Below are 25,314 nucleotides of genomic sequence, written 5' to 3'. Positions count from 1 at the left end.
ACAGATACAGAGCCCACGAGACTGGGCTCCTCTACTTGATTAGGTGCCTAGTGTCATTTTACTCTTTGGTGATTCTCTACCATCCAGTCTGGTTTTCAGCAATATTATCACTTGACTTAGTGATACCAGATTGACTGTGAGCCTTGTCGGTGTAGTACACTTGTTCTCCATTTTTTCTATCTACATTCCACACTACTCCGCTGGACCTTAATGCCCCTGAAGAATTTCTGTCAACTAAGAATTATACAGAAAGAAACATGTCGGGTCGGGGAATGTTCTGTTATTTATAAACAGTTTTTAGTGATATTTGCACGAGTCGGAATAGATTATATAAATAAGAGTGACTCAGTTGTGCTAAAATTCATGGTTCATATTAATAATGACCTAGAGATTGTAAAAATTGTATAATTGTGTTTTTTTAGCATGTTTGTTTTTACTGATGAAATATTTGTTATATTTGAGTGACGCGACAAATTGTTTGAGTGTGAATGTAGTATGGTTGAAGTGTGGTGTGTTGTGGTTTTAGATGGGAAATATGTATCTTGTCAGCCCAATGAAATTGTTGGATTGACTAATGAATTTATGGATACACGTATCATTGTTTTTATATTCATGAAAGCAATTTTTTGATCCATATATGTTGATAAAAAATAATGAATTGTGTTGGAGCGTCTACTTGGTCGAATTCAATTTGTTTCTACCTAGTATTTGGTTGTATTGAAAGACGCGTTTTTTCAGAAGATGTTTATTGCACCTTGAATTTATCTGGGTTATGATTATGTAGACAGGTGTGCTACACTGAGACTCGCCACATAAACACAACAGTGCTCTGACCTTCTATATTAATTTTTTTGTTGTTCTATCCAGACCAGGTCACAGCACTTAGATATCCCTGGTATCCCTTGTTACTCTTGTTTCTTGATAAATGAGCACCACACGCCGTGGGTAATAATAAGCAGCGCTCAGATGCCCGAGGCTTCGTAGCGCTATATAAATGCTAAATTACCTGTATTCGAAGATGACCGCTAGAAAGCCTCTGCAACAGGTTATAGCTATAGATCTATATTATTGTGGTCTCCTTTGCCCTGTAAAATGGTGTGCATACATTATGTTCATGAAAATGTTTTGGATCTAGGTGAAATCGCCAAGGTTTGGTTTTGTAGAAAAACTTTCCTGGCATCGATTGTACTGTACCCCCCCCCCTCCAATTCCCCCTCACGCTCCCCTCTTCCCTCCCTTTTTTAAATGCATTCTTGTTTTTCTAGACTCTTAGAATGGGAAGATATGACCTAAAATACATGGCAAGTTCAAAATGTTAGCATTCCATTGGGAATGAAACAGTGCATGTTCCCCAGAGCCATTCCCTCATTTTGAGGCACAAGGTTGACATTCAAAAGTGATGACGACCCATGGAGCCATGAAAAGTTATGGAATAACTTTTGGCAGATTGCATTTGATGAGGGACAAAAAAACAGTTGGACAGGATGCGTGCATATCAAATGCGCAAAGATGCGTGCATATCAAATGCGCAAACGTACCATGAACTCCGCAGATTATGTAATTGGCAAGGGACCATATGCTTCCGGAAGGCGCATGTTGTCAATATCCCGCCCCTCTGTCTCATTACTAATCCTAATTCGTCAATGGTCTAATGTGCTGCAACCCCTCTTCCGCGTTTGCCGGCTCTCGGGGTTTCTTTCCACTAGGCCCCTTTCAGCATTGCTGGAGTATGTGACGTGGACACTCCGTGCCTGCAGTAGGCCAGTCTCCACCCGGCCCGTTTGCATCACGTGCGGCTGTTCTCCATGGGCCGGTGCCTTCCTGTCTTTACCCCCACCACGCCAGCTTTCTGAGGAGACCACGGGGTGCCGTGCAGTGCAGTAACATCCTACATGAATAGACGTACCTGTGCCCCTGATATAGTCTGCTTATGAGCGGTTTCCTTACAAATAAGGGCAGGGATATTATAAAATGAGGACATTGTCTTGTATAGTGCCCTGACCCTACACAATTTGGCTTCCTACTGCTGTTGGCCAGAAAGCGAACAGGGTTTGATTGTGGGCAATTGGGGGTAAGAGGAGGCTTGCACCTCTTTGAATTGTAGATGGCCCCCCAGGCATCTAGTCTTAAATGGGGGCTTAGTCCATAGTCTTGCTTATATTTGTTGAGGCCTTGATATGTTTTGGCTTACTACGAAAATGTATCGTATCTCTGTGTAACATATAGATATTTATTATTTTATTTTTGTAATCCTTGTGTCTTAAATTTTCTTGATTGAAATAGTTTGTTTTCAACATTCGTTTTTACCCACTAATTAAAAGTGAATCTCACGTTTACACTGCTGGGTAATGTACGGGCGCCATCTGCAGGCGCAAGTAAGTTACTGTGAGGCCTCCATGTTAAATGAGAATACAACCCTGCCTATTCCCACAGAGTGTGCCTGAAAACACATCCAGCCAGGCAGCCGCGCAATGTTGTTATGCATCCTGTTCATCCCTGCAACTTTTCGAGGTATGATGTGTTCCGGCCTTGGCTCCGCTTCACAAGGACCCATTTTGCAACATGTGCAGTGTCTGGAGTTCTGCCGTCCAACTCTGCCTTCTAAGATTTCGTTTTTTTTTTCTTCCCCTTTTTAACATGATCTGCTTTCTAGAGTGCCCAAAGCAGGAGTGTCGCGCTTGGCCTGCTTTCCAGTACCCAGAATACAGATAACACCTTGAAACCTTCATTAAAACCCATCCGAATGATTACTAAGGACGGTGCTGGCTGGGCAGAGGCCTGGGTGCAAGTTTTCTCTTTGGTAAAGCAGAGGCTCGGCCCAAGCCTCCTAGGTTACTTTATCTGGTAATCTGCTTGGCATATCCGGTGACCTGTGCTGCGTTGACCTGCTGGGAGGAAAAGTTAGCAATAAGAAGTGTCTGTGTCCCCCTGGTGCAGACTTTGAAGCTCTTGACAGGGAGCTTGGGACAACACTATGGCTTGAGAATATTGCTAGCGACTTTCTGGAAATCTTGCAAAGTGTATGTGTGCAGTTTTCATCACGTACAGAAGATGTCCACGCTTTCGAAGAAAGTGCACTGATTACGGTACACCTTGCGAATAGGTTTCTTTAATTTGTTTTCTAAAGCTTCTGTCCCGGGGTGAGGTGGGGGAGAATGAAAGATACGACTTTTTGACTCGAATCTGGCAAAAGTGGACCACACTGAAACATAGAAACATGAAATAAACAACAGACCATGACTGACGACTTCAGGCTATCCGCCCAATCCCCTGACCAGCCTTCTCTCCGCCCAAACCCCTGACCAGCCTTCTCTCCGCCCAATCCCCTGACCAGCCTTCTCTCCGCCCAATCCCCTGACCAGCCTTCTCTTTGCCCAAAGACCCCTGCATGGTGTCTAGTTTGGCTGACTGAGCTCCGGGGGCAGATCGACCTCAAGCAAAATGTCGGTGGCGGGGGGCCAGTGTAGATCTGGGGTGGGGGAGTCCATGTTACATTGTGTGAAAAGGAGACAAACTCTTGCACTCTGACGAAGTTTTCCAATGTTTAACCAGTAGCCAGAAGCATCAACGTTTAAAGGGGTAGCGCAGCATAGCGGTTTGACGAAGGGTCAGACGCGGTCCAAGTGCGCTGTGCCTACTTTAAGATGAAAAGGGAGAAGACGCTTACTTTTACCAGCCTCATTAATCTTAGACCAAGACTTATTTCCCAATTTTAAAATTCATGCCCACACCTTAATACTCCTACTCTGAGAGCCGAGGAGACTTTCTGTAATGTTGGCACCCTTTGCTTCCAACATATTAAGTTTGAGGATAAATCTTCTGCCTCTTTGAGTGTTTTCTTGTGGAATTCTCCTCTTTTGCTGACGTCAGTTGCCTGATGGCTGAAGAATTTGATTTGTTTGGGATCGCTGCAATGTTTTTCTTTTGAAGGTGCATAGCAGGTAGGGGAGGGTGTAAGCATACCTGCCTAACCTCCGGAATTTTTCCGGAGACTCCGGAATTTTAAGCATTTCTCCGGGTCTCCGGAAAAATCCCTTGAATCTCAGGAATTTTGAGATTCTTTCCGGTCCCGTCATATTCTCCACCTGATTGGCTGCCGCCGGTAGCCAATCAGGTGGAGAATATGACGGGACCCGGAAACGGCGCGAAATGTTCGTGCCCACTGCCTGCAACACTATAATAATAGTGCTTCCAATCTATGTCATTGGATTGTAAGCAGTATTATTACGGTGGCGGTGCCACGTTCATTTTACTTACCATAGCACTGAAAATCATTCATTCAGTGCTATATTCAGCAAAATGAAGGCGGCGCCGCAGCCGAAATAATGCTGCTTTCAATCCATGTCATTCGATAGAAAGCAGCATTATTTCTGCTGCGGCGCCGCATTCATTTTCCTTACTATAGCATTGAATGAATGAATGATTTTCAGTGCTGTGGTAAGCAAAATGAACGTCGCAACGCCGCCGTAATAATAGTGCTTTCCATCCAATGACATGGATGGAAAGCACTATTATTGTAGCGTTCATTTTGCTTACTATAGCATTGAAAATAATTCATTCAATGCTATAGTAAGCAAACTGAAGGCTACAACAATCGGGTTTACCTTTTTGAAAGGTGGGCGGGGCGTGTGGGCGGAGTCTTGTGTGGATGTGGGCGGGGCTTAAATCTCAGGAATTTTGATTTTCAAATGTAGGCAGGTATGGGTGTAAGGTTCTTTCCTCCCTTATTTCGATGTCCCCCAGTGCTCTTATATAGGTGTGTTTCAGCCCGCATAACTCCCTCTTCGAGGTGTGACATACCCAAACTGACGCACTTCTCGGGGGCAGATTCCGTCTTTCACGCCCCCATCGCAATCGCCGCTTGGTTTTTGTTGTGACTTTTTTTTCCTCTAGGGCCATGGAAACTTTCCTAACAACCACCAGATTTGCGAAGGTGTCGGGACCGAGCGTATTCTAAAGCGGTTCCAACACACTTATGAAATCCTGTAACACGGGTGTGGGAGTGTGCTGCATGGCACCTTTATGTCTGAGTCACGTATCTAATCGCAGGCCGCCCGATCAAGTATGGCTGCCATTTCAATTTCCACCATCAATAAACCGCACGACCAAGTATATCAAAAAGTGCCAGGGCGTCTCTCCATTTTCAGCACTTACCGAATTTGGAGTACAATACCGAAATTGGTGCAGACACTGTCTTTAAGAACACACGCCAATTACAGCCGCAAAACACATTAAGAACCTTCGCGAATCACTTGTGATCACGTCCACGTCGCCATCACGATGGAGCCATAACACGGGCCTCCGCCCCCAGGCAGTACTTCCTGTGCGTTTTACAAGGCAAGGATCATTTTTATGCAAACTTCAGAATCTGGGCTCTTGCGTGGGAGTTACTTGCATCCCAGGGGAGACCAGCAGTAGCCCTGGACCTCGGGCTTGCGCTGTAAACATGCGCTGCAGCCCTGGGGGGAGTTCAGGAGGGGAGGGTGGGGGGGTTGGGTTTGCGGAGCTAGGGGTCACGGATGGTCAGGTCACAAACCCACAGATGTTTTTCCAATGAAACCAGGCTCCTCCCAGGGAAGTCGGTTCAGTGTGAGAGCTGATAGATGGGGTTTTCATTTTGCTACATAAAGGGGGTGGGGGGTCAGGATTGCACCGGGAGCTCATGACAGCGGGCTAGGGAAATGTTAGTTCTAAAAGGGAATTTATTTCATAGCTCCGGGGGAGGTTTCTGAGCTCTGAATGGGTTCTTTCTGTTGGTGTGTAAAAATGTATTGTTAGCACACGGATTCCGAAAATGAGACATTCGATCTCTTGGCAGCGCCTCGCCGCGCACGCGCAGCCATTAAACCAAAATCGCTCCTGGAGGCCCAGGTCGTCGATATTGATTTTTTTCTAAAAGAGGGATCGGGGTGTGAAAGCGTGCGCACAGCTGCCTGGGATCCCTCCTGAAACTGAAATCAATGTAATGCGAGGCACCTGTAACCAGGGTGACTGGGGAAGATCCGAGACGATGGGGATAGCGCAGCACTGTGAACCGGAAGCGCTATCTGAGGGGTCTGCGATAGTTTGGGCTGAGCAAGAGATGGGAGCAGGGATGAGTGCTCTGGATCACTGAGCGCCAGGGGATATGAGAAGACTGCATCGTTGCAAACCTGAGTCGCTTGTTCAGGGCCTTTATTTGGGCAAATTCTTTGCGGCGTTACAGGGAGCGGTTTCCCAGTTTACCCCACACACCTGACGCAGGGCGGGAACGGAGAGGGTAAAGGGAGAGCCCCTGCTTTAAGAAAATAAAATGTGAGTGCCTCTTTACCCCCGGGAGGTTGACATGGATCTGAACCGCAATGTCTGGAACTGGATGACTCGGTGAGAGTGCCCCAAGCAGAACGGCCTCGGGGCACCTGCACGCAGAAGAGAATGGGCAACTTGTTTCTTTCGATATAAGGTGCTGCGTAAGATGTTTAGCCTGTTTGCAAGAACTGGATTCACGCAATATGTGGGCACGTGGAGACGATTTAGTGAACAACCTCATCCCTATGAATACATGTATGTGACACCCCTGATCGGAGGGCCGCCTGACATGGCTTGCCCCTGGAGCTTTGGACTGCTTATGACGGGAGTTCAAATTCCAGCCACATCAGACCTCCAAATGGGATAGCAGACGGAGACTTCAAGAGATCTATATGTGCAGCGTACTCCTACAAAACTACGTTGCATTCGTCTTACAGTGGGTCACATGAGGACGTAGGCCTGCCATCCTAGTAGGGAAAGACCAACTGCAACTGGTTTGTCCTACAGCTCTGGGTCCTAACGAAGAAAGATAATTACACGTTGTGCATCCAACAAAGTACCTGTATTCTGGTTGTCTCAATATTCATTTTAAAGGGACCCAGTCTCTGCAGGCCCTTGTACCAAAAGAGATGAGCCTATCCAGACATCAAGACATGGCCACTTCCTCATGTAGCTCTGGGTTGAGATTCAGTCCCATGTCGGCACTTTATGCCCCTGGACCTCCACACGCAACAGGCTCATTAGGAGACCTTCTGGTCTTCCTTAGGAAAAACGGGTCACTTCCACCAAAATGTTATAGTTCTTATCCAAATATAGGCTTTGGTTCTTCCTATAAAGGTTGTGTCTTCTGTTGTCCTGGCTCCCGGCGAGGTGAGGATTGGTTTGAGACATGCCCTGCTCCCTCCCAGTGTGCAGCGCACATATCTAGAGGACACCGCGCTAACACGCTGTTGTGCCAGTCTTCCAGTGTGTGGATCTGGTTCCGCTCATCACTAGACCATCCGCCTCTGAGCATCACTGGAGCTGCTTCCTCTTCTTATCACTGCCCTCCTTTCTTTAATGATCCATAGATCGGTTTACTCTGATAATCTTGCAAGCTCCTTTATTTAATAACTGGACCTTTCCTGCTTACAGTTGCTAGGCATGCTTCTTATAATCAATTGTTCGGTGTTCCCTTTATGATCAGTAGGTCAGCTTCCTCTTAAAATTAAAGTCTGCTTTGTTTTTGGGTGACTAGATCTATTTTCTCTTAGAATTACCAGCACCATGATTACAATGAGGGTATAAAATGAGGTTCACGTACTTCTTGTTTTTTGATGATTTGATCCTGTCTTGCACTTGCTCCTCCTCCCCTTCCCCTGGCACTTTTCCCCTTCCCTCTCCCATCCACTAGTGTGATCTCAATGCCACTTGGCCTAGTAAGATCGTTGTCTTGTCCCCCTCCCCTGCCGCGTCGCGCCTTGAAACACTTGTGTATAGGCGCGCTATAAATGTCATATGCTATCATAAATACCACTGGAAGCCATGTTTCCTTGGGTTTTGCCACATCTACTCCGTTTTGATCCCAATTCACCACAAGGAGGCAGTAAAGTAGTGGGAAATCTCCCCGATGCATTTCCTGGCTCGTGCAGGATCCAAATTAGTCTCTGCCCTCATCAGTTCTCATTTGAAGCAAAGATACCTGCTCTTTCTACGGTTTACATAGAGATCCGCTGTCATGTTTTTTGCACGGGAGCCACAATTCTCGATCTGTGCCGCGTATGAATAAATACGCATTACAGCAATCCAACTGATTTTTCTGTGTGGTGTGTTAACCGGCACGAGAGCCAGGCGTCTGTCTGGATTCACAGGTTTGTTAATGCCACATGCGGCAAATCCGAGGCGGCAATGGTAGGGTACTCCCGGCTTCTCCGACTAAATAAGGCCCTCCTCTTATGTCACCAGAAATGCTTCCACTTTTAACCTCTAGTTTTGAAATGCAATGTGGCCGAATATAGCACCATTTCTAACATTTTGGTCTTCCCTTGCACTCGTTGCACTAGGTACTCTGTGGCAAACCCGCACGCTAACTGGACAGTGCGCGTCCTAGTCAGTAAAGATGGAGAAGAGGGCCAGTATTGGGTACTAGGTGAACAATGGGGTGATATAGTTACAGGACAAAGCTCACAATAGGGACACTAAGAGACAAGTCCCATTGGAGAGTCCTGTTGAGACATCTAGCAGTAACTCAGTCGGCTAAGTCACTGTGCGGTATCAATAAGCCAATTGTGGTGGGACAACTATTTGCGAGGATACATTGGGGGCAAAAATAGGGACCGAGATTGCATTGGGCCATGAGTGAGCAAAATCACTGCGGGCAGGATTTTGAGGGACCCTTGGAATGCTATCACGTGAAGCACTTTGGAGTAAAATCACACCTGGCAACATTATAGTGGGCACAGTCCTGCAGTGGACCTGGGAAATTGCACCTATCGTGACTCACCCCCAACCTGGTGTTATGACCATCATCTGTGAGCTTGCTGCCGCAATGGCCTTTGCTTTCCGAAAAGCAGGGCTGAGTAAGACCTTAAAACATGTAGCTAGAGATACAGAAGAAGACTACCCGCTGATCTGCCCATGGGGAGCTTGAGCAGGGGTGCACAAGTAAATGGTCCGGTGCACCCAGGGTGTGTCCCGCTGTACAGTTCGGACAGTTTTCTGCAGTTGTCGTTCGAGCACTGCCAAGTACAGAATCTGGCTCCTAGAGAGCCTGTTCTAGGAAAGATATATTGAAATCTCCTAAGACGTTCAGGCGGAGATGGGAGGAAACTTCAACCAGTGGCCCAATTCTTCTCTGATTTTAGCGCTGTAGCTGGAGGCATTATAGCCAAAGAGGAGGGACATGGAAAAAGGATGAAGAAATCATCCAGTTTAACAGAAATTATTCTTAGGACAGAGATGCCAAGTGCAGGAAAGGATCAGTCGGTGCCAATTGACAACTGCCAGTTGAAGTAGAAACTATTGCAAGGTCCACTGGAGTTGGCACAGAGGAAATTGACCTTTTTACTTCCGGCTATGAGATGGTACTTTCTATGCAAGGGTCATAGAAACCACATTTTGAGAGAGGAGTGGCGACTAACAAGTACACCACAGCGGTGCAAAAACGAACACGTCGTATCTTGAGACACTATCATTAAGACCGTGCAGCAGTGCTGCATGTTGGCTTTGTTGAAACAACCCCGCCTGAGGCCCACATTATAAACGTAAGACCCTTTTGTAGGGAAATGTGGGGGGCGGACTCCGCAGCAAAGAACATTGGAACTGCGGTTATGTTAATGGGTTTCCAATTGCAAGGTCTCTTGGTACTGCAGAAGAGCTTGTTTGGATTGGTTTATAGGGACAGGAAAAATGCAAGATAGCTTTGCTGTTGTGCTGATGCATGTGTAGTGGGCACCTTATTGGGAGACCGGTGTAGGCGGGATCACAGTATGTAGCTTGTATCAACTTTTAACTTGACCCACCTTTTACCCGTCTCCAAGCCCCGCTTCCCTGGGTTCGAGAGATCACCCCGGTGAGCCCCAATGGGATGGTCCCGAGGGTAGGCAAAAAGTAGCAGGATCCTAGAATACCCCATGGAAAAAACACACGGTTCTATAATAAATAGCACACAAAAGGGAATCCTGGTGTATGGTTCTTTAGTTATATGTTCACTTATATACTTTTCTGGCACACCAGCAGGATTTGGTGAGTTTTTGTATAAAAGTGGAAAACACTCCTAGCAGCTGCATATCTAAAAAGAAAACACTAAAATTAGTCCTTTTAAATATTACAAATGTAGGAGTCTTTAAAAAATATGTACAAAGTCTATACAGTGCACTGTATTAAAACTATATATAAAACCTTACTTCTGAGACAACCTGGCAAGGGCTGTCTCAAGATCTGTGCCGACTGCTGCTCTCTTGATGTTCTTTCACCTTGGCACTCGCTGGTGTTGTCGGTTCAAGCTGGCAGTAGGTGGTGGGCAGGCAGCAACAGTGTTAGGGCCAAAAGTCTTTTATGGGCTGTACTGCATATGTCCGATGCAGTCCAGCACTCAGAGGCAGTGTGGGGAGACCCCCTCAACACTACACAGCCTGGGCCATGTCTGCCAAGCGTGCCCCAGGGAGACCAAGTAGGCTACCTGTCCAGGGGGTTGGCCCCTTTATTTAAACTTAGCCAAAGCGGGCTCAAACCATTGGGCGCTCCCCTGCTGTGGGGAGCGCCATTAATTTCATGTCTACCCGCGGCAGTTCTTGATAGCCATCTGCAAGGGTGACAATGCTTGTGGCACTCCCCTGCCTATCAGGGGAGTTCTTACAGGGCCCGGTCGGCGGTGGTGACAGAGCGTGCAGCGCCTATATCCCTCTAGAAGGGTTTGCTGTTATGTCGGGTGCTCCGCTCGTGCAGATAACTTTTTCTTTCTCATTTAAGAGTAAAGGTACCCTCGTGTGCCCATGCGCAGGTGTACCTTACTCTAGCCCTTTATTTCCTGGCCGAGGATCTAATCCCCCCCCCCCTTAGATTCCTGGTGCAGCTTCATACACTGGAGATCCGTTCTTTAAATCCCCCTGACAAAAGAGTTACTTTTGACTGCCCACTCCCAAGACCCCCCCAACTATCCTCGGCCCTGAGGTTGGCCTTGGCCTGGTTTATGAGTTTATCAAGCCATGGTTTAGGCCAGGCCACTGGTTGCCACCTAGTGCCCTGAATCTCAGACACCTCCCCAGTACCCCCTGAATTCCCAGGAACCTGTTCTAAGGAAGGATGAACGAAAGACTGAAAGGAACAGGCAATGGGAACCTCGCACTGGACCCCTGGTGAATCATATGTTAACTTCATAACAGGTCTGCTCTCCCTGGTGGTACAACAAAGAACAGCCATGGTCTCATCTAGGTTCCCCCCGGACTGGGCCCAATGCTCTGACCCAAGTCAGGGGCCCTTTCTCCCAGTGGAGGAACGGGTAAGGCTCCTCTACCATGATCAACATAGTAGGGGCAATTGGAACAGGATCGGGAACAAGCTCTGAAGTAACACTCTCCGGATGGGGTTCAGGTTCACTAGGAGTGGGATCTGGCTCTGGACTGGATCTCTCTCTGCAAGTACACCTGTCAGCAAATGGTGTGCATGGACAACGTGCTAGCATATCGTGGTCCAGTCATCTCCCGAAATAATGCTGCCACGGCGTCGATCATCGAAGAATTGGTTCCAATCGCCATCAGTGTTGCAGGATCTTCACTCTGACGGCTGCAGGCCAGGGTGTTGATAGAAGTGCTGACTCCAGCTACATTGTGTGCAAGCTGCAGTCTGACCTGGATGTACCCAAGATATTTGCAAGGGTTGTCACCACGCCCAGAAAGTTCAGTCCAGCCAAGGGCTCCAATGGGATATGCGCCAGGTGTTTTCTGTAGAACCGCTCATAAAGAATGGGCACCTGTGAGCAGCAATCCAGAAGCGATTGTGCCAGCGACCAACGATGGCAGTCGCTATGAGCCCATCTGGTATAGCTCATGATGTTCGTGTGCTGCGCTTGCTTTGCTGGTAGTTAGACTACAGGTGATATTCCTCTCAGGTGGACTAGCTGGACTGGGTGGCTGCTGGTTCCCAGGTGACTTGCCCAACGATGGTGTCACTGCAGCCTTGGGCTGTCTGGTGTCACGGATTTGTTGGTTGTCTCTACTCGGTCAGAGCTTAGTAGTAGTGAGGATTCAAGTGCTGCACTTCCTTGTCCTTGTTGTATGTTGGAGTATTGAAGGCCTGGAACATTGCTACGATTTGGATGTAATTGTGCAGGTTTGTGCACATACTAAAGGTGTGGCCCTCCCGTCCACACCAATGGCAGAACTGCCAATGGTGGATCCGGGCAGCGGGGGTGGCAGAGCATGGAACGTCTATAAACCTCTAGCAGGGTTTGCTGTTGTGAGGTGTTCCACTTGCGCCGACAACCTTTTTTGTTCTCCATTTAAGAGTCAAGGGAGCCTTGCGTGAGGGTCCCTTACTCTAGCACCTTTACTTATTTCCTGGTCCCATGTGCGCGGCTTCACGCACCAGGGATCCTTTCAGCAGTGCTCGTGTGCAGGTATGTTTCCCCGTGATTTGTGTAGAGGGCACACGAGTTGGCTGTAACCAGAAGGGATCGTCATGTTCCCGGAGTACAGGAATGTGTGTGGTGGGACTTTCATGTTAGTTGGTGGGAGAGATGTAGTTTCTGGTGGTTTTAGTGTGTAAAGGGGTACTCTGTTGCAGTGCTTGAGTGGCTTTGTTGGTGCAGAGTATATAGTGGTAAGTATGTATATGAGCAGGTTGGAAACAGACGTTATGATCCCACCAAGCACTCGATACATCTCGGCCGCGGCCACCACCATTGTGCATTCATCACAAAGAACTGTCTCTGAATAGAGGCACCACCGGGGAGTTTCACAATGGACCTCTCAGGGGGACACATCATAGACACCCTGCTCAGGAGCAAAAATCCCAGATAACCTTCTCAGGAGCAGGCGCCAAAGCCATGACATGACTGGTGACCCCACCCAAGAGCTAACATCCTAGTGCAAGTATCAAGTATTTGGCTCCATCTTGGCTCCCATGTGCCCCATGAAGATATCGACCCACGAGTAGCGCACGTAAGCGTGTACCCCTCGGAGAACCCAGTATTATAGTGCTGTAGTTAGAGTGGACCAGGTTTTAGCAAACTTCCTAGTATCAATAGCGAATAACAGGCTCGTTTTTGCTCCCTCTGGACCCGTTTGAAATATCTGAATGAACCCTTCAGGAACAAACTAATGTACTTGCCATTAGGACTGGAGTTGTAGCGTTGACATTTCAATCGGTTATTTGGGTGTAGCTCCTCATAGGAGTGGTCCCTCGCAGCGGTCCATCAATCTCCTTTCGGGTATTACTGAAGGACAATGGAAGTGGATGCAGTGCCTATGTCAGGGTTAAGCTTGTGCGGCACCGTCCTACTGGACACCTCTCCTCGCCGTCCCATCCCTCGAGGCCAACCTACACTGGCCCAGATACATGCGGCTGTGCTGCAGCGGCGGCAGCACCTCAAGAGGCAGTTCAGTGCATGGTGCAGTCTGGCCTGATTCTTTGCTAGGCTTCTCAGTGGTTGAAGCTGCTCTGGGGTCCTCAGACCGCAGCCTGCGGGCTGGGGGGGGGGGGTGCAGTCCGGGGTATCCTTTATCAAGATCCTCGGTGGTTGAGCTGCCATGGAGGGTTGGTCATGCAGTTGGAACCCTGTCTTGGGCTGCCATCCTGGTGTGAGCATTACTGACATGGTTGCACTTGCATCGGGCGGGCGGCTCTTGCCAGCAGTTGCTCATATCTGGGTGCTGAAAGACTTAAGGGTTGCACGGTTTAGCAAATAACCAGCTCTTGAGTGTTTTCCCGAAGTTTATGCTCTGGGTTGTGTGACTTCCCTTTGGATGGGAGTTCTAGATTGCCTTGGTTGCTGGATGTTAGTCCTCGTTGGGTGGTGTGCAGTGTCCACCCGGTCCCGCCCCCCATGGATTTTGTTCCACGGTATTGAAGGACACGATGGGTGCTGCAAAGCTCTTTGAAGTGTACTCTTTCCTCGACAGCAGTGTTCATATTACCACTGAGCCTGCTTATTTTCTAACGTATGGAGGATTAAATCATCCATTTAACAATGCAACTCTTGATCTAACTAGGATTTTTTTATGAGTATCTGTTCAGCCCTGTTAACACATAACACATAACTGCAAACATTTCCCCGAAGTGCCCCTGGAAGTGCCCGATGCCCGCCGTCTGGGTGTCGGTGTATTTGCTAAGCATGCAGTGGTGCGCCAGGAGCACACACCCGTGCTTGCAACCAAGCATTGGAGGTGTCTGATGTGAAATGCATTATGTCATTTGAATGCCAGCGATGTATTCTTTTTTTTTTAGCACACATACTTGCTCTTCTTGCTGGGGGTTGGGCAGCTGGGCTTCTCTGTCTGCCACACGTTTCTTCCCCAGCCTCTCGCTTTTTTGACCTTAGCATCTCTTTTGGAAATAATAGATTCGGGCTTTGTCGCCCTGTTCCCACCCTTCCCCCCCTGATCCACAATTCCTGGACCTCCATTGCTAGGAGCAGACTTTAGCCAACCCCAGATTTAATGTCAAAGGTCGCGACCCCGATGTCAGTGCAGCCGGGGCCGCTGACCTGTCCCCTGAATAATGGCGGTGAGCTTATTGTCTTGAGGGTGCCGGCTTGGGGGCAGAGAGAGCGGGGCCAATGGGCTGTCCGGACAGGCTCCCTTTCAACAATGGATCTCTGGAGTTACACAGAATCCCACACCACAAAAGATTATATTAAAAGGGGCATTTGGCCGAGGCCTCACTCGCTTAGGAGACCTCAAATCGGGTGCCTTTTATTTTTTATTGCGGTTGGACAAATCTTACATTGGCAAAAGGTAGCCTGGAATTGCAGGGACCTTGCCCATCAGCACAGGACATGTGGGGTTAATTCTCTCTGCTGGGTGCCCTGGGTTAGGGGGCTTTAGAGCAAGCTGGATTAATGTTAGGGTCCACCCTCGCTGCCTTTTGAATTGCCCCTCTGCCCTCGGCTCGCTTTTCGTGGAACAAATCCGTTTAAACTCCGTGACTGCCCTTTTCTTGCCACTTCCCGAGTCAATCCAGAGCAGTCCCAGAGTTTGCAATCAAGTGGGCACGGTTTCCCCTTCCTGGTGTCATGGCATTGCAGCTATCCCTTTGGCAGGCCTGCAGATAAGCATGGAACCCGCCAAACTAAACTAAAAAAAAGTTTAAAAGAAGGAGAGCGCTGGAACATAAGGGCCTACACCAGCCACCGCCCACACAGCTCCAGGCTGTATTCAGATCAGTGGCACAAGCAGAGCCGGGCCGCAGGAAAGAGCTGTACTCTCATTATTGCCGGAGAAATTCGAACACTTCATTTGCAAGGCTTACAAAAAGATACCGGTTTTAGAGAAGAAAAAAAAGAAAATGAACCATTTGGGAATGGAACTTACTTTTGTGCTCCCTAAAATCAAATGATACTCCCGACTTAAAAAAAAAAACCAGGAGTGACATTCTCCCACTTAGTATGGAGCCCCTGGACTCTCACGGGGGACCTGTTTCAGTGTTTTTTGAGGCAAGACTTGGTGCTAGATGGCGGGCTAGCACACTGCGGAGTGTTTGGTGCTTAGGTACCAGCAGGGGCGTTGCTAGGGGGGGGGCTAAGGGGGCTATAGCCCCTGATCTTTTGGTTGTAGCCCCGGATACAATCTCAGGTGCTACAGCCAAAAGACTAGCTAGCCCCCACCCCCAACAGATCCGACATCAGCTTAGCCCCGGGTCTTTTCCAGACCTAGCAACTCCCCTGGGCACCAGATTGCACACTGATCTCGGTTTGCTCTCCGCAAAGTGCGCGCAGCTTGAGCAAAGCAGCGCAAACTGCCCCGCATCTCGGTCTGATCTACAAATGAGTATTTATGTTTCTACTTTATTTCCTTCAAAATGAAGACGGTGTGGCCACGGAGCGCCGTACACAGGGTGCATTGATGGCCGGAGCAGTACACAATGATGGCCACAGTAGGCAATGAGTTCTCTTTGGCAAGGTGCGTTTGGCCCAATTTCTCAGCCGCTTTGCTTTTGCTATGAAAGAGCCGTCCATCTCCGGCCTTTTGTTTGCTTCTTTAAAGGGCTGCTGTGACAGTAGGCGGAGCGGGAGTAAAAAAAAGTTTGTTCACGGTCCTGACCTCGGATTTTGTCTTCATTTTATCTCTCCCTGACCCGCTGGCGCCTGCCAAGGCCTCTGCGCAGTGTCTCAAACACACTGCGCAGCTTATGGCACTGGGTTTAGGGGCAAGCTGTGCTGTCATCGTGCCACTCCTTGAACCACCAAGAGTTGCAAAGGGCGGCTGGCCTTAGAAGATTGGCATACACGCCAACATTCTGGAGCATATGGGAGGGGCATTTCACCACAGAAAGCAGGATACATTAATGTTGCCATAGGATTGCATTAGGGTTAGAATAATTTCATGGCACTATTTTTCATTGAAAAATCGGGAGTCTCCTGCCTAAATCAGGAGGGTTGGCGTGTTTGGGTCGGGTTCCAGTGCAAAGGACTGGTCATGATATGCAGAGCTCTCCCGTTTCCCGTGGCCATACGTGTGAGAAGGCTGTCTACTCCTCACCCTTTGTATTCTGGGACTTGTAGTTTTTACTTACCCATTCTAAATGTCCATACATGCTAACCGTCCCGATTTGGGCGAGAGACTCAAGATTTTTCTATTAAAAATATTGCTGTTTAACTTGCCCCCACCCCACCCACCTCTAAAATAATTCTAACCCCAATGCAATCCTGTAGGCAGGGCTCAAGTCGAGGGTACACGCGAAGGGGACAGAGTCCACCCACTTTATTCAGAGGGGGGACTCAGTCCCTCCTAGCTAAAAGAGAAATATTGGTTGTTCTCTTTACATTTATGAATTTAAGCCGCCCTCAACGATCAAACGCAGTCATCAGGTTTGTAGGCTGGACACTTCACCACTGCACTACATTACCTGATGAAAAATAACAAGCAACTAAAGGGGAAATATCCCATTTCGGTACTGCAAGCCCCAGGGAAAACATTTGTACTGGTTCTTGGAGTTTGAAACATGCACACCTTTTAACGTAATTCTATGTAAATATTCTGCCCTGTACATTTGTACAAATGTCATACCTGCTCCTGTAAATTATGTATTACTTGTGTATATGCAACTAAGATATGTCTGTAACAAGCGCCACGATGCCTCCGGGCTGAGGTGCGCTCCACAAATCTAAATAAATAAATAACGTTTTAAAAACCCTATTAGGCGAAAATATCCTCTCTTGGTTTTGTGTTTGTGTTGATTTTATGCCATTCACCCTGTTCAATTTGGGTGGTTATGCAAAGCCAATTCAATGAAATTTACATATTTCGCCTTAATATGTACATTTCTGGCGAAGTCACATCCCATTGGGTTTGTTGATGAGTCCCCCCACTTACATTTTTGGGACTTGACCCCTGCCTGTAGGGAAATGAAACTCCCGGTATTTCATTGGAAAAAATTGCTATTTTTCACGTTCTCTCGCCTAAAATAATTCTAGCCCCAATTCATTCCTATGGAAAAATACGTCTCCTGACTTCTTGGATGAAATCTCCCTACCAGATGCCTCGGAATGTTGGCATGTATGCCTGTGAAGAAATGTCCCTCAGGTGCTCCAGAATATTGCCATGTATGAAGGTTAAAAAAGTATAAGTCCCAGAATTCCAAGCAAAACATGCCTGGATGGCCATCTCACGCAGGACCAGGAAACTAGATGTGAAGATACTACAGCAAGTGATCGCCAAGCGCCTAACCCCTGACAGACTGTCCCAACCCTGCCGATTTTCAGAGGGAGAACCTTCCCATGTTCTTGTGGGGCGATGTAGCCCTTGGCTGCATTCGTTAACACCCGTTAGCCGCCTCCCTACAGCTCTAGCTTCCGGGCCATCACTTCCTGCAGTCAGCTTGGCCGGGAATCGATGAAAGCCAACGCATACGCGCAAATCGTGTTCCACAGAGCGCACGCTAGGCATCCATCCATCCATCGTCACTTCGGTTTAGCAGAAAAGACCCCTGGAGCGAAATAGTGGGCGATTAGCTCAAAAGTATATATGTGCGTTGTACGCATGTATTACCGTGGTTGTGCTCGCGATTCAGGTAGGATGCCTGTGTGAACGGGCACTGGGGTACAGGATGATCAGATCTAAAAAGTAAAAATCCGGGACAGGGCAACTAACATGAAAGTAGGACAAACTCTTGAAAGTGGCTGTCAAAGCACTACCCAACAGTATTGGTTGGAGGAGAAGGGGGTTTAAGTGCTACTGTTCAAATAAGCACCTATTTAAAATTCATTTATCACAAACAAATACTATCTTAAGCCCCACATTCTGAACAGTCCTGGCAAAACTGGTACGTCTGGTCACCCTACACTGGAGGTACGTTGGGGATCTCCCAGGCTGGCAGCTATTGGTGGTCACGCTCAGCAGGAGATGGCAGCTGGGGGGCAGAGGAGGGTATGCGATTGGGGTGCCTTTGGTTAGCGTGCTTCAGTGTTAAGAGAGCCATGCTTTACGCCTCCAACAGCCAATAATTTGATAGGAGCCGTTCACTGGCACCCCCTGGTGGCAGCTGGAGGGGAGTCCCCTACTGGAGCTGAGCAACATCTCTAGTAAACTCCTGCCATCTAGTGGACAGATCCGAAATAGTTCACAAAAATGTGGAAAAACCAGGCGAGCGTTGAATCAAGGGCGTCTTTAACCACACCCCTTAAGCCACAGAGCCCAAAAGGCCCATATTTGAAAGCACCGGCTTCAAAAGGCACAGAGATGATTTGCAACACCTATTCCATAACAGGTAGCGAGATGCAAATATGGGAACGTCGTTTGTAATATCTGCAAACGTGCCTGGGGGGCATAGCATACAAGGGTGTAAGCTTGCAGACTGGTATGACTATTCACAGAGAGGGCAACGGGGCTCTGGAGCCTCAGGTCTGTTCACTTGAAGGTTGCTAATCGCAGGCGGCTGGCCACCAACATTGGGACCAGGAGTGGTTTCAGAGGATTTTCTTTCGTGCTGTGACTCCACTTCCTATTGGCCGAGATTGCAAAAAAACAGTGGAACCCTAGGCCTACCCTCCTCCCAAAACCATCACATTCCGAAAAGTGTTTGCAAAACAAAGCTAAGACCAGAACCCACCCCTGTTCCCATTATTGAGGGGCTTGGGCTGCTAAGATGCTTCTTCTCTGGCAAAGCGGAGGGAGTCAGTAGAATGTTGCACGTTCCAACTGCTCCTTTCTGCCAGAATGCTATTGTGTTTTTAATTATCTTGCGCACACTATGCTTGGTTAGATTGTGTACTGGTTAGAATATGCGTGTTCGGAAATGTAAAGATAAAAACACTGGGGGTTTATCTGGACGCAGCACTATCCCTTAAAAAACAAGTCAGCAGTTTGGCGACCTCTACAGCCTACACCAATAAACTGATTTACTGCTGTAAATCATACCTATCGAAGAGGTAGTTGCCTTACGTTAGCGAGGGCTCTTGCTGTGTCTAAATTAGACTACTGTAACACTCTATTCTTAGGCTCCTCCGAACTCAACCTAAACAGACTTCAGGTCCTCCAGAATAACTCATTAAGAGCAGCACTCCGCTTACCCAGATCCAGCCGAATCTCCACTCTCAGACACAACGCCAACTGGTTGCCTATTCGTGACAGAATCACACTACGCACCTTGGCTATCACACACCCCTAAATACCTGTCCGACAAAATATGCCAACATCAAGCCGCACGCACCACCAGATCAACTCACTCATTCAATCTGGTGGTACCAAGGTATAACCTAAAGACAGCGGGAGGAGCTAGCTTCGCAGTCCAAGATGCCAAATGGTGGAACTCCATTCCCATCCAACTCAGACTAGAAGCCTCCTTCCTCACCTTGAAAGCCAGAATTAAAAACTGGCTCAATAATAAGCCTCTACATTAACCTGACACCCTCCATACCCGGTCACCTCACTTCTACTTCACCACCTTTTGCGCTTCCTCCTAATTGACCTTCCATTTGATACTGTATAAATGCCTTTTGCTGTCATCCCACCTGTTAACAATTAGCTTTTAACTGGACACTGTACAAATTACTATTTTCACCCGACCCATCTGTAACCAGGGTCCCTCTGCATGTTTTACTCTTTACCTGTTATTGTATGTATATTGCCTCACATGTATGTAACTCACAAGTTTCTCAAGCGCCCAGTTACCCCAGGGTTCGGTGCGCAATTTAAACAAATACAAAAGCTTCTTACTTTATTCACTGCGTAGGCAGCTAGTAATGAAACCTGGCCAGGTGTAAAATATCGCAGAGTGGCCAACTGGTCCGTTATTCATCGCGTTTATCGAGCCCCGTCTCTTCAGCTAGTTTCACCCTTCAAGCTGGCACTTTTTGTTTACGCTGTCCATTATAAGTGTGGGCTTTCAAGCCCAGCTTGCAAACGTCTGTTGGCTAAAAAGCCCGGAGTTGATCAAGATGCATGGGCTCAGTCTACAGACCTATAATAGAGCAGGAACATTCTGTGGACACGTGCCTCTTTTCTACTCTCTTCAAGGCTTGGGCCAGTTGATGGAGTGCAATGAAATGCCTCTACTTGTTCTGGAATTACATGTTTTTCAAAAATAGGTTTTAAAATTGCAAATTTCTTTCCAGACATTAAAAAAAAAATGTTCTAGTTTGAAAACTTTTTTTTTTTTAGTCCCTAAAATCTTTCCCTCTCAACTTCCACAAGAAGTGAAATAAATACTCCTGCACGAATACCTTATTTAGAGCACCGCAGAGGCCATTTTGTAGATGCTTCCCGAACCACAGAGCTCTTGCGTGTTGGTTGTTTTTACTTCAGTGTCTCCAAAATGTCCGCCACCCTCTGAAGTGGTGGAACTTTTGCAGTCGCAGTCCTCTCTGTCTGCGGTCTGTACTTTGTTCAAGATTATGCTCTGTGGTCTGTACTCGGTTGTCTGTGGTCTGTACTTTGTTAAAGTTTATTTATGCGACAGGGAGCTACAGACCTGAAGCCTCCAAAAAGTTTTTCATTCGAAGAAGGCAATTGTCCTGTCATGTGGACCAGTCCATTTTCTATGTCCACAACCAGCATGCGCTAGCTACTATCCAACTATCCGTTGAGTAAAGGCCATTTGAGAACTTAAGGGCCTGCCAGTGCAATACTTTGGTGCCTCTCGCCGATGCTTGCAAGTTTCTAACGGGCATCACCGAAGTTGACTCCCCCGGCACACATGCAGTTTGGCATTCTTGAAAGTGGTCTTCCCAGCGGCGGAGGTCTGCTTCTGCCGCCATCGTGATCAATACACCATATGGTTGGATTGCAAACATTGAACAGAGAGCTCTGGTCCCTAGTGTCCAGAAAAAGGCCATTATCCAGGTCGACATGGTATTACTTAACTTGTGCTTTCATTAAAATGTCCGCCTGGTTTTAAGCTTGTGACGTATCTTCCTAGACGACATGGCATCCTAGCTACCGGGTGGGCCTTGTGAGCGTTGTGGGTCTCCCCAGACATCTGGTGCTTAACAATGAGCCAATGGGACACTAGTAAGGCATTGTTAAAAAATGACTAGTCGGTTCTGGTCCGAGTGTGCAAGGAGCTTTGGAATTGGTGCACCTGTGGTGTTGTGCTAGCCACACGTCCTCGCCACTAGACCTTAGCTATGCTTCCCATTGAGAGCTGGTTTTTGGAACGGCCATTCGTGGAGGTTGTGGTGCCGGCCATTGCGATAAATGCCCAGGGCCTGTGAGGCACGTAGCAGGACATCCCAAGCTTCAAGCTTCTAAGAACGAAGTTGAAAGGAGGCCGTGCTCCCTTTTGCTCTATACTGCTACATTGAGCAACAGGTGCAGTGTAGTGTTTCACTTGCCCTCTTTGGGTTTGTGTTCGGTGTGTTTAGATGTCGGTAGCCTCCTGCATTCCCGCTTGCTCCCCATCGTATAAACAGATTAGCAGCAAGGGTACCGCCCAGGCATGGCAGCGGGGGCTCCTCTCCTGTGTGTTCTGCTTAGATGCAGGGTAGGTTGCAAGGACCCTCATGGCCCTGTTCCAGTAATAGTCCTCTGCTTGGACTCTGGGTGGTCTGCTGTGGGCTTGGGTTGTTTACTGCATTCATTTACCTTTTAGACTGGTAACGATCCAGCCTTGGGTTCCCAGTTTTTTTTGATTGAGTTCACTTTGATGATTTTTTTTATTTTTTGTATAGGTCATTTATTATGCGCCTGTACACGTGTGTGTCAAAGCGCAACAAGGCAAGGGTGAGGGTGGAACTATACTAAAAGGCCTTGTGTATTCAGATCGTGCAGGTTATTTAGAACACGCATCCGGGATTCGAACCTGTATTGCTCGGCGTGGTCTTCCTTCCAAGGCCTGCACGTTGCCACAGAGCTATCCTTCCTTAACAGATCTTTAAAGATCATCCTTGTATTTTTTTTCTAAGGGTGGCGTTTTGTTTGAAGTTTGTCTCATACTAAGACCTTTCACTAACACTGATTATGATGAGGTAAGGCTGCATTTCCGCTGGCACCAGCCCCGCCCGCTGCTGAGGCACACTGCACTGCTGCAGTAGGAAGGCACTCATGTGATATATATGCCCCTGCTATTTTTATATAAATATAGAGTTGTCCGGCATGGCGCATCCTGGTACATTGGGTTTTCGGCACATGTTTGTGATTTGCAGCTGCAAACTTACAATGCGCTGAATTAATACTTGTGCTGGCAGAGCGATGAACAACTTTGGGCAGGTGGCATTCGGTGTGATCTGGCTTGTGCAATTCTAAAACCATTGGGCGGGTGCCCCATGGCGCACCTTTGCTTAAAATGGAAGACAGTAACCTGTGGTCGGATGGGATTAGCCAAGTGAATGGAAATATGCCTCAGACACAAACACACATCTTGCAGAGGATGCAGTGATCCCCACCACACTTTCACCTGCCCCCTCAATGCTAGGGAGGGTCTCTCTTACTAATGCTCAGCGAATGCCCCCATGTTCCTATTCTTCTATAGAATGGGCTTAGAACCCCTACCTAGCATTATTGGGAGCGGACAATGCCAAGGGCATCTGGCAAGATTGAGCACTTTGATGAGCTAATGATTACAGCAGCTGCATTTGAGATGCCAGAAGCCAAGCAGTCACTCTGAAAAGCAATGCTGGCGGGGCCACTGGATCTGGTTATGCACGATGTCAAAGATCAGGACTTTTTTTGGAGTCTAAAGTTGGGGAAAGGGATGGTCGGTATGCGGGAGTTGTATGGTTACGTTTTCTTAATATGCTATTAAAAACGGAATACATAAAGGATATTTGAAATAAATATTTGGAAGAAAATCAAAAATCCACGTTTTTATTTGTAGGTGTCTTTTGTTTAACATAGCAGAGGCCGCTTCCTCGTCACCTTGGTTTGCCCGCATTCTCTTAAGGGGTGACAAAGGGCGAGGTGGTATCCAATGCAGAGCACAGTTCGGATCTCATTGAATCAAACCTCCCTCCACAATCCCCCTGCATATTACAGTGTTATAACCTCACATTTTAAACTGTGCAGAACCTGACTGTATACAATTGGACCCGTGTGTGTCTTCTGCCCAGGAAACATTGCACATAGCTTGCTGACAAACGACTAGTAACAGCCAATCCGTTATATGCAGAGGGATCAGAAAGGCACGTGTCGGGTATTTGGCCCTCTGGACATGCATGTGTCTGGTTAGCTTTTCAATTGTTGTAAGCAAGCTCATTTTCTACAGAATCCTCGGTGCCCTGCACATGGCCATCCTTTCGAGTAATGCAACTCTGCCAGGCAAGTGTTGCAGCATTCTGAAGCTGGCAGAATGTACTTTTATCTATTTGCCTCTGGGGGGTGGGGTGGGGGGAGGTTCAGCGCCTCTCCAGCTGGTTTGGCTAGGAGGGCCCTGATCCGCCACTATTGACTGTGCTGGCTGGGGCTGATGGGAGCTGTAGTCCAAAACATCTGCAGAGACATAGGCTGCCAAACCCTGCACTATATAACCTATCCCCTACAGCACCTAGTGATCCATGCTCTTTCCTCCTTTTCTCGGCCCTTCCCCACCACCACTACAGGCTTTAACTTCTGCACGCTCCCCTCCCTCTTATGCGCTACTATTTTTAGCCATGTTTTGGTAATATTATTAGCTGTCTATTTTTTGTTGGCGATCTTTTCTAGTGCTATTACCGGAGGCCCCTGTTGTATGTAGCTCTTGGGGCATTACACGTGTCAGGAAGTGTTTACATCCCATCGTGTCTCATGCAGAGCCTTGGAGCGCAACCCTAACGTTTAAACGAACATTTCTCTTTCTGTAGAGCCCAGGCGGAAATACCACGTGCGGCTTCTGGCCTACAACCACCTGGAGGAAGGCTACCAGGCTGATCAAACCGCCAGCACCCCCGAATGCCCATGTAAGTATTGCCAGACGTGCTGCGTGCACACCCTGAGACCGGGGGCGCAAGGTGCAATTGCGGGCCTATTGTGAAGCTGGCGAAAGTGCACTGCGACGACCACTGTGCCCTGCAAAGGTTCAAGGCCCCTCTCCCACCGCAAGCGGCCTTTTGTCCCTGCCTCCAGCTGCGCGTTCCTAAAAGCCGCAGTACTCGCATCGAATGCCCCCCACGCAGCATTGACCGACCGCTGCAGTCTAAGTGACCTGTGGCCTTTCTGTACTTGCATGTTGGGAAGCATAGATCAATCATGCCATGTCAGAACGTGGCTACATTGGAAGGTAAATGTGAGTTCATCTAGTTTTCTACTGAGGCAGAAGTGCTTAAGTGTGCAGCCTTCTTCCACATGCAAGGCTGCAGGATGCTGTGTGTGTGTGTGTATGTATATATATATATATATATTTATTTATTTTGGGTTTTATTGAAATGCGGCTTGCTGCTTAGTGCCCTCCTCGGACTGCAAAAGGTGGGGGGGGGTGACAATATGAGAGAGGGAAGCAGGGTAAGGAGTACACGGAATAAGAAGGAAGCAGTCATGACAAGGTTCCCCATAAGCCGGTTTGAGCTACAGCAAAGGAGATGCCCCAGTGGGAATATGCAGGTAAAGAGCCCCCCCCCCCCCCATTCCGTGGCAGATAGACACGGGCCTTGGACTGTATGCATGGAGGAAATTAAAAGTATTACACATGTACAATGGGCAGTGTCCTGTCACAGTCGAGCCCATACATGTTCAAGATCCTGAATCCCCATTGTGCCGATCGGGTATGGAACTCGTTGTCCTATTGCAGTGGGAAAGGAGGAGCGTGTTGGGATACATGAGGCTGCCGAAAAGCTTTATCAGTTTTTGGAAAGATCGTATGACTGAGAAACGGAGAGATAAAGTGGCTGGGCGGTGATCTCCTAATTTTGCCAAGTAGAGAAGCAAGAGTTCTCCTAAGGTCTCCTGCTTCCATGGTCCACATCTCAATGTGACAGGCTGTTAG

The 25,314-nt window shown here is 47.9% G+C and overlaps 1 protein-coding gene across 1 annotated transcript in view; it reads left to right on the top strand.

Annotated features, from left to right (window-relative positions):
• PRTG (protogenin) overlaps window positions 1-25,314 on the top strand; it is a 214,864-nt gene that overhangs the window by 157,186 nt on the left and 32,364 nt on the right. The window contains exon 12 of the mRNA XM_069624881.1: window positions 24,197-24,292. Within this exon, the coding sequence (XP_069480982.1) occupies window positions 24,197-24,292 (96 nt within the window). The remainder of the gene's footprint in view (window positions 1-24,196; window positions 24,293-25,314) is intronic.

This window comes from Ambystoma mexicanum, chromosome 11, assembly GCF_040938575.1.
Source record: "Ambystoma mexicanum isolate Mex_15411 chromosome 11, UKY_AmexF1_1, whole genome shotgun sequence".
Taxonomy (NCBI): Eukaryota; Metazoa; Chordata; class Amphibia; order Caudata; family Ambystomatidae; genus Ambystoma; species Ambystoma mexicanum.
The sequence above is the reverse complement of the archived record's forward strand: the minus strand, read 5'-3'. Positions and strand labels throughout refer to the sequence as shown.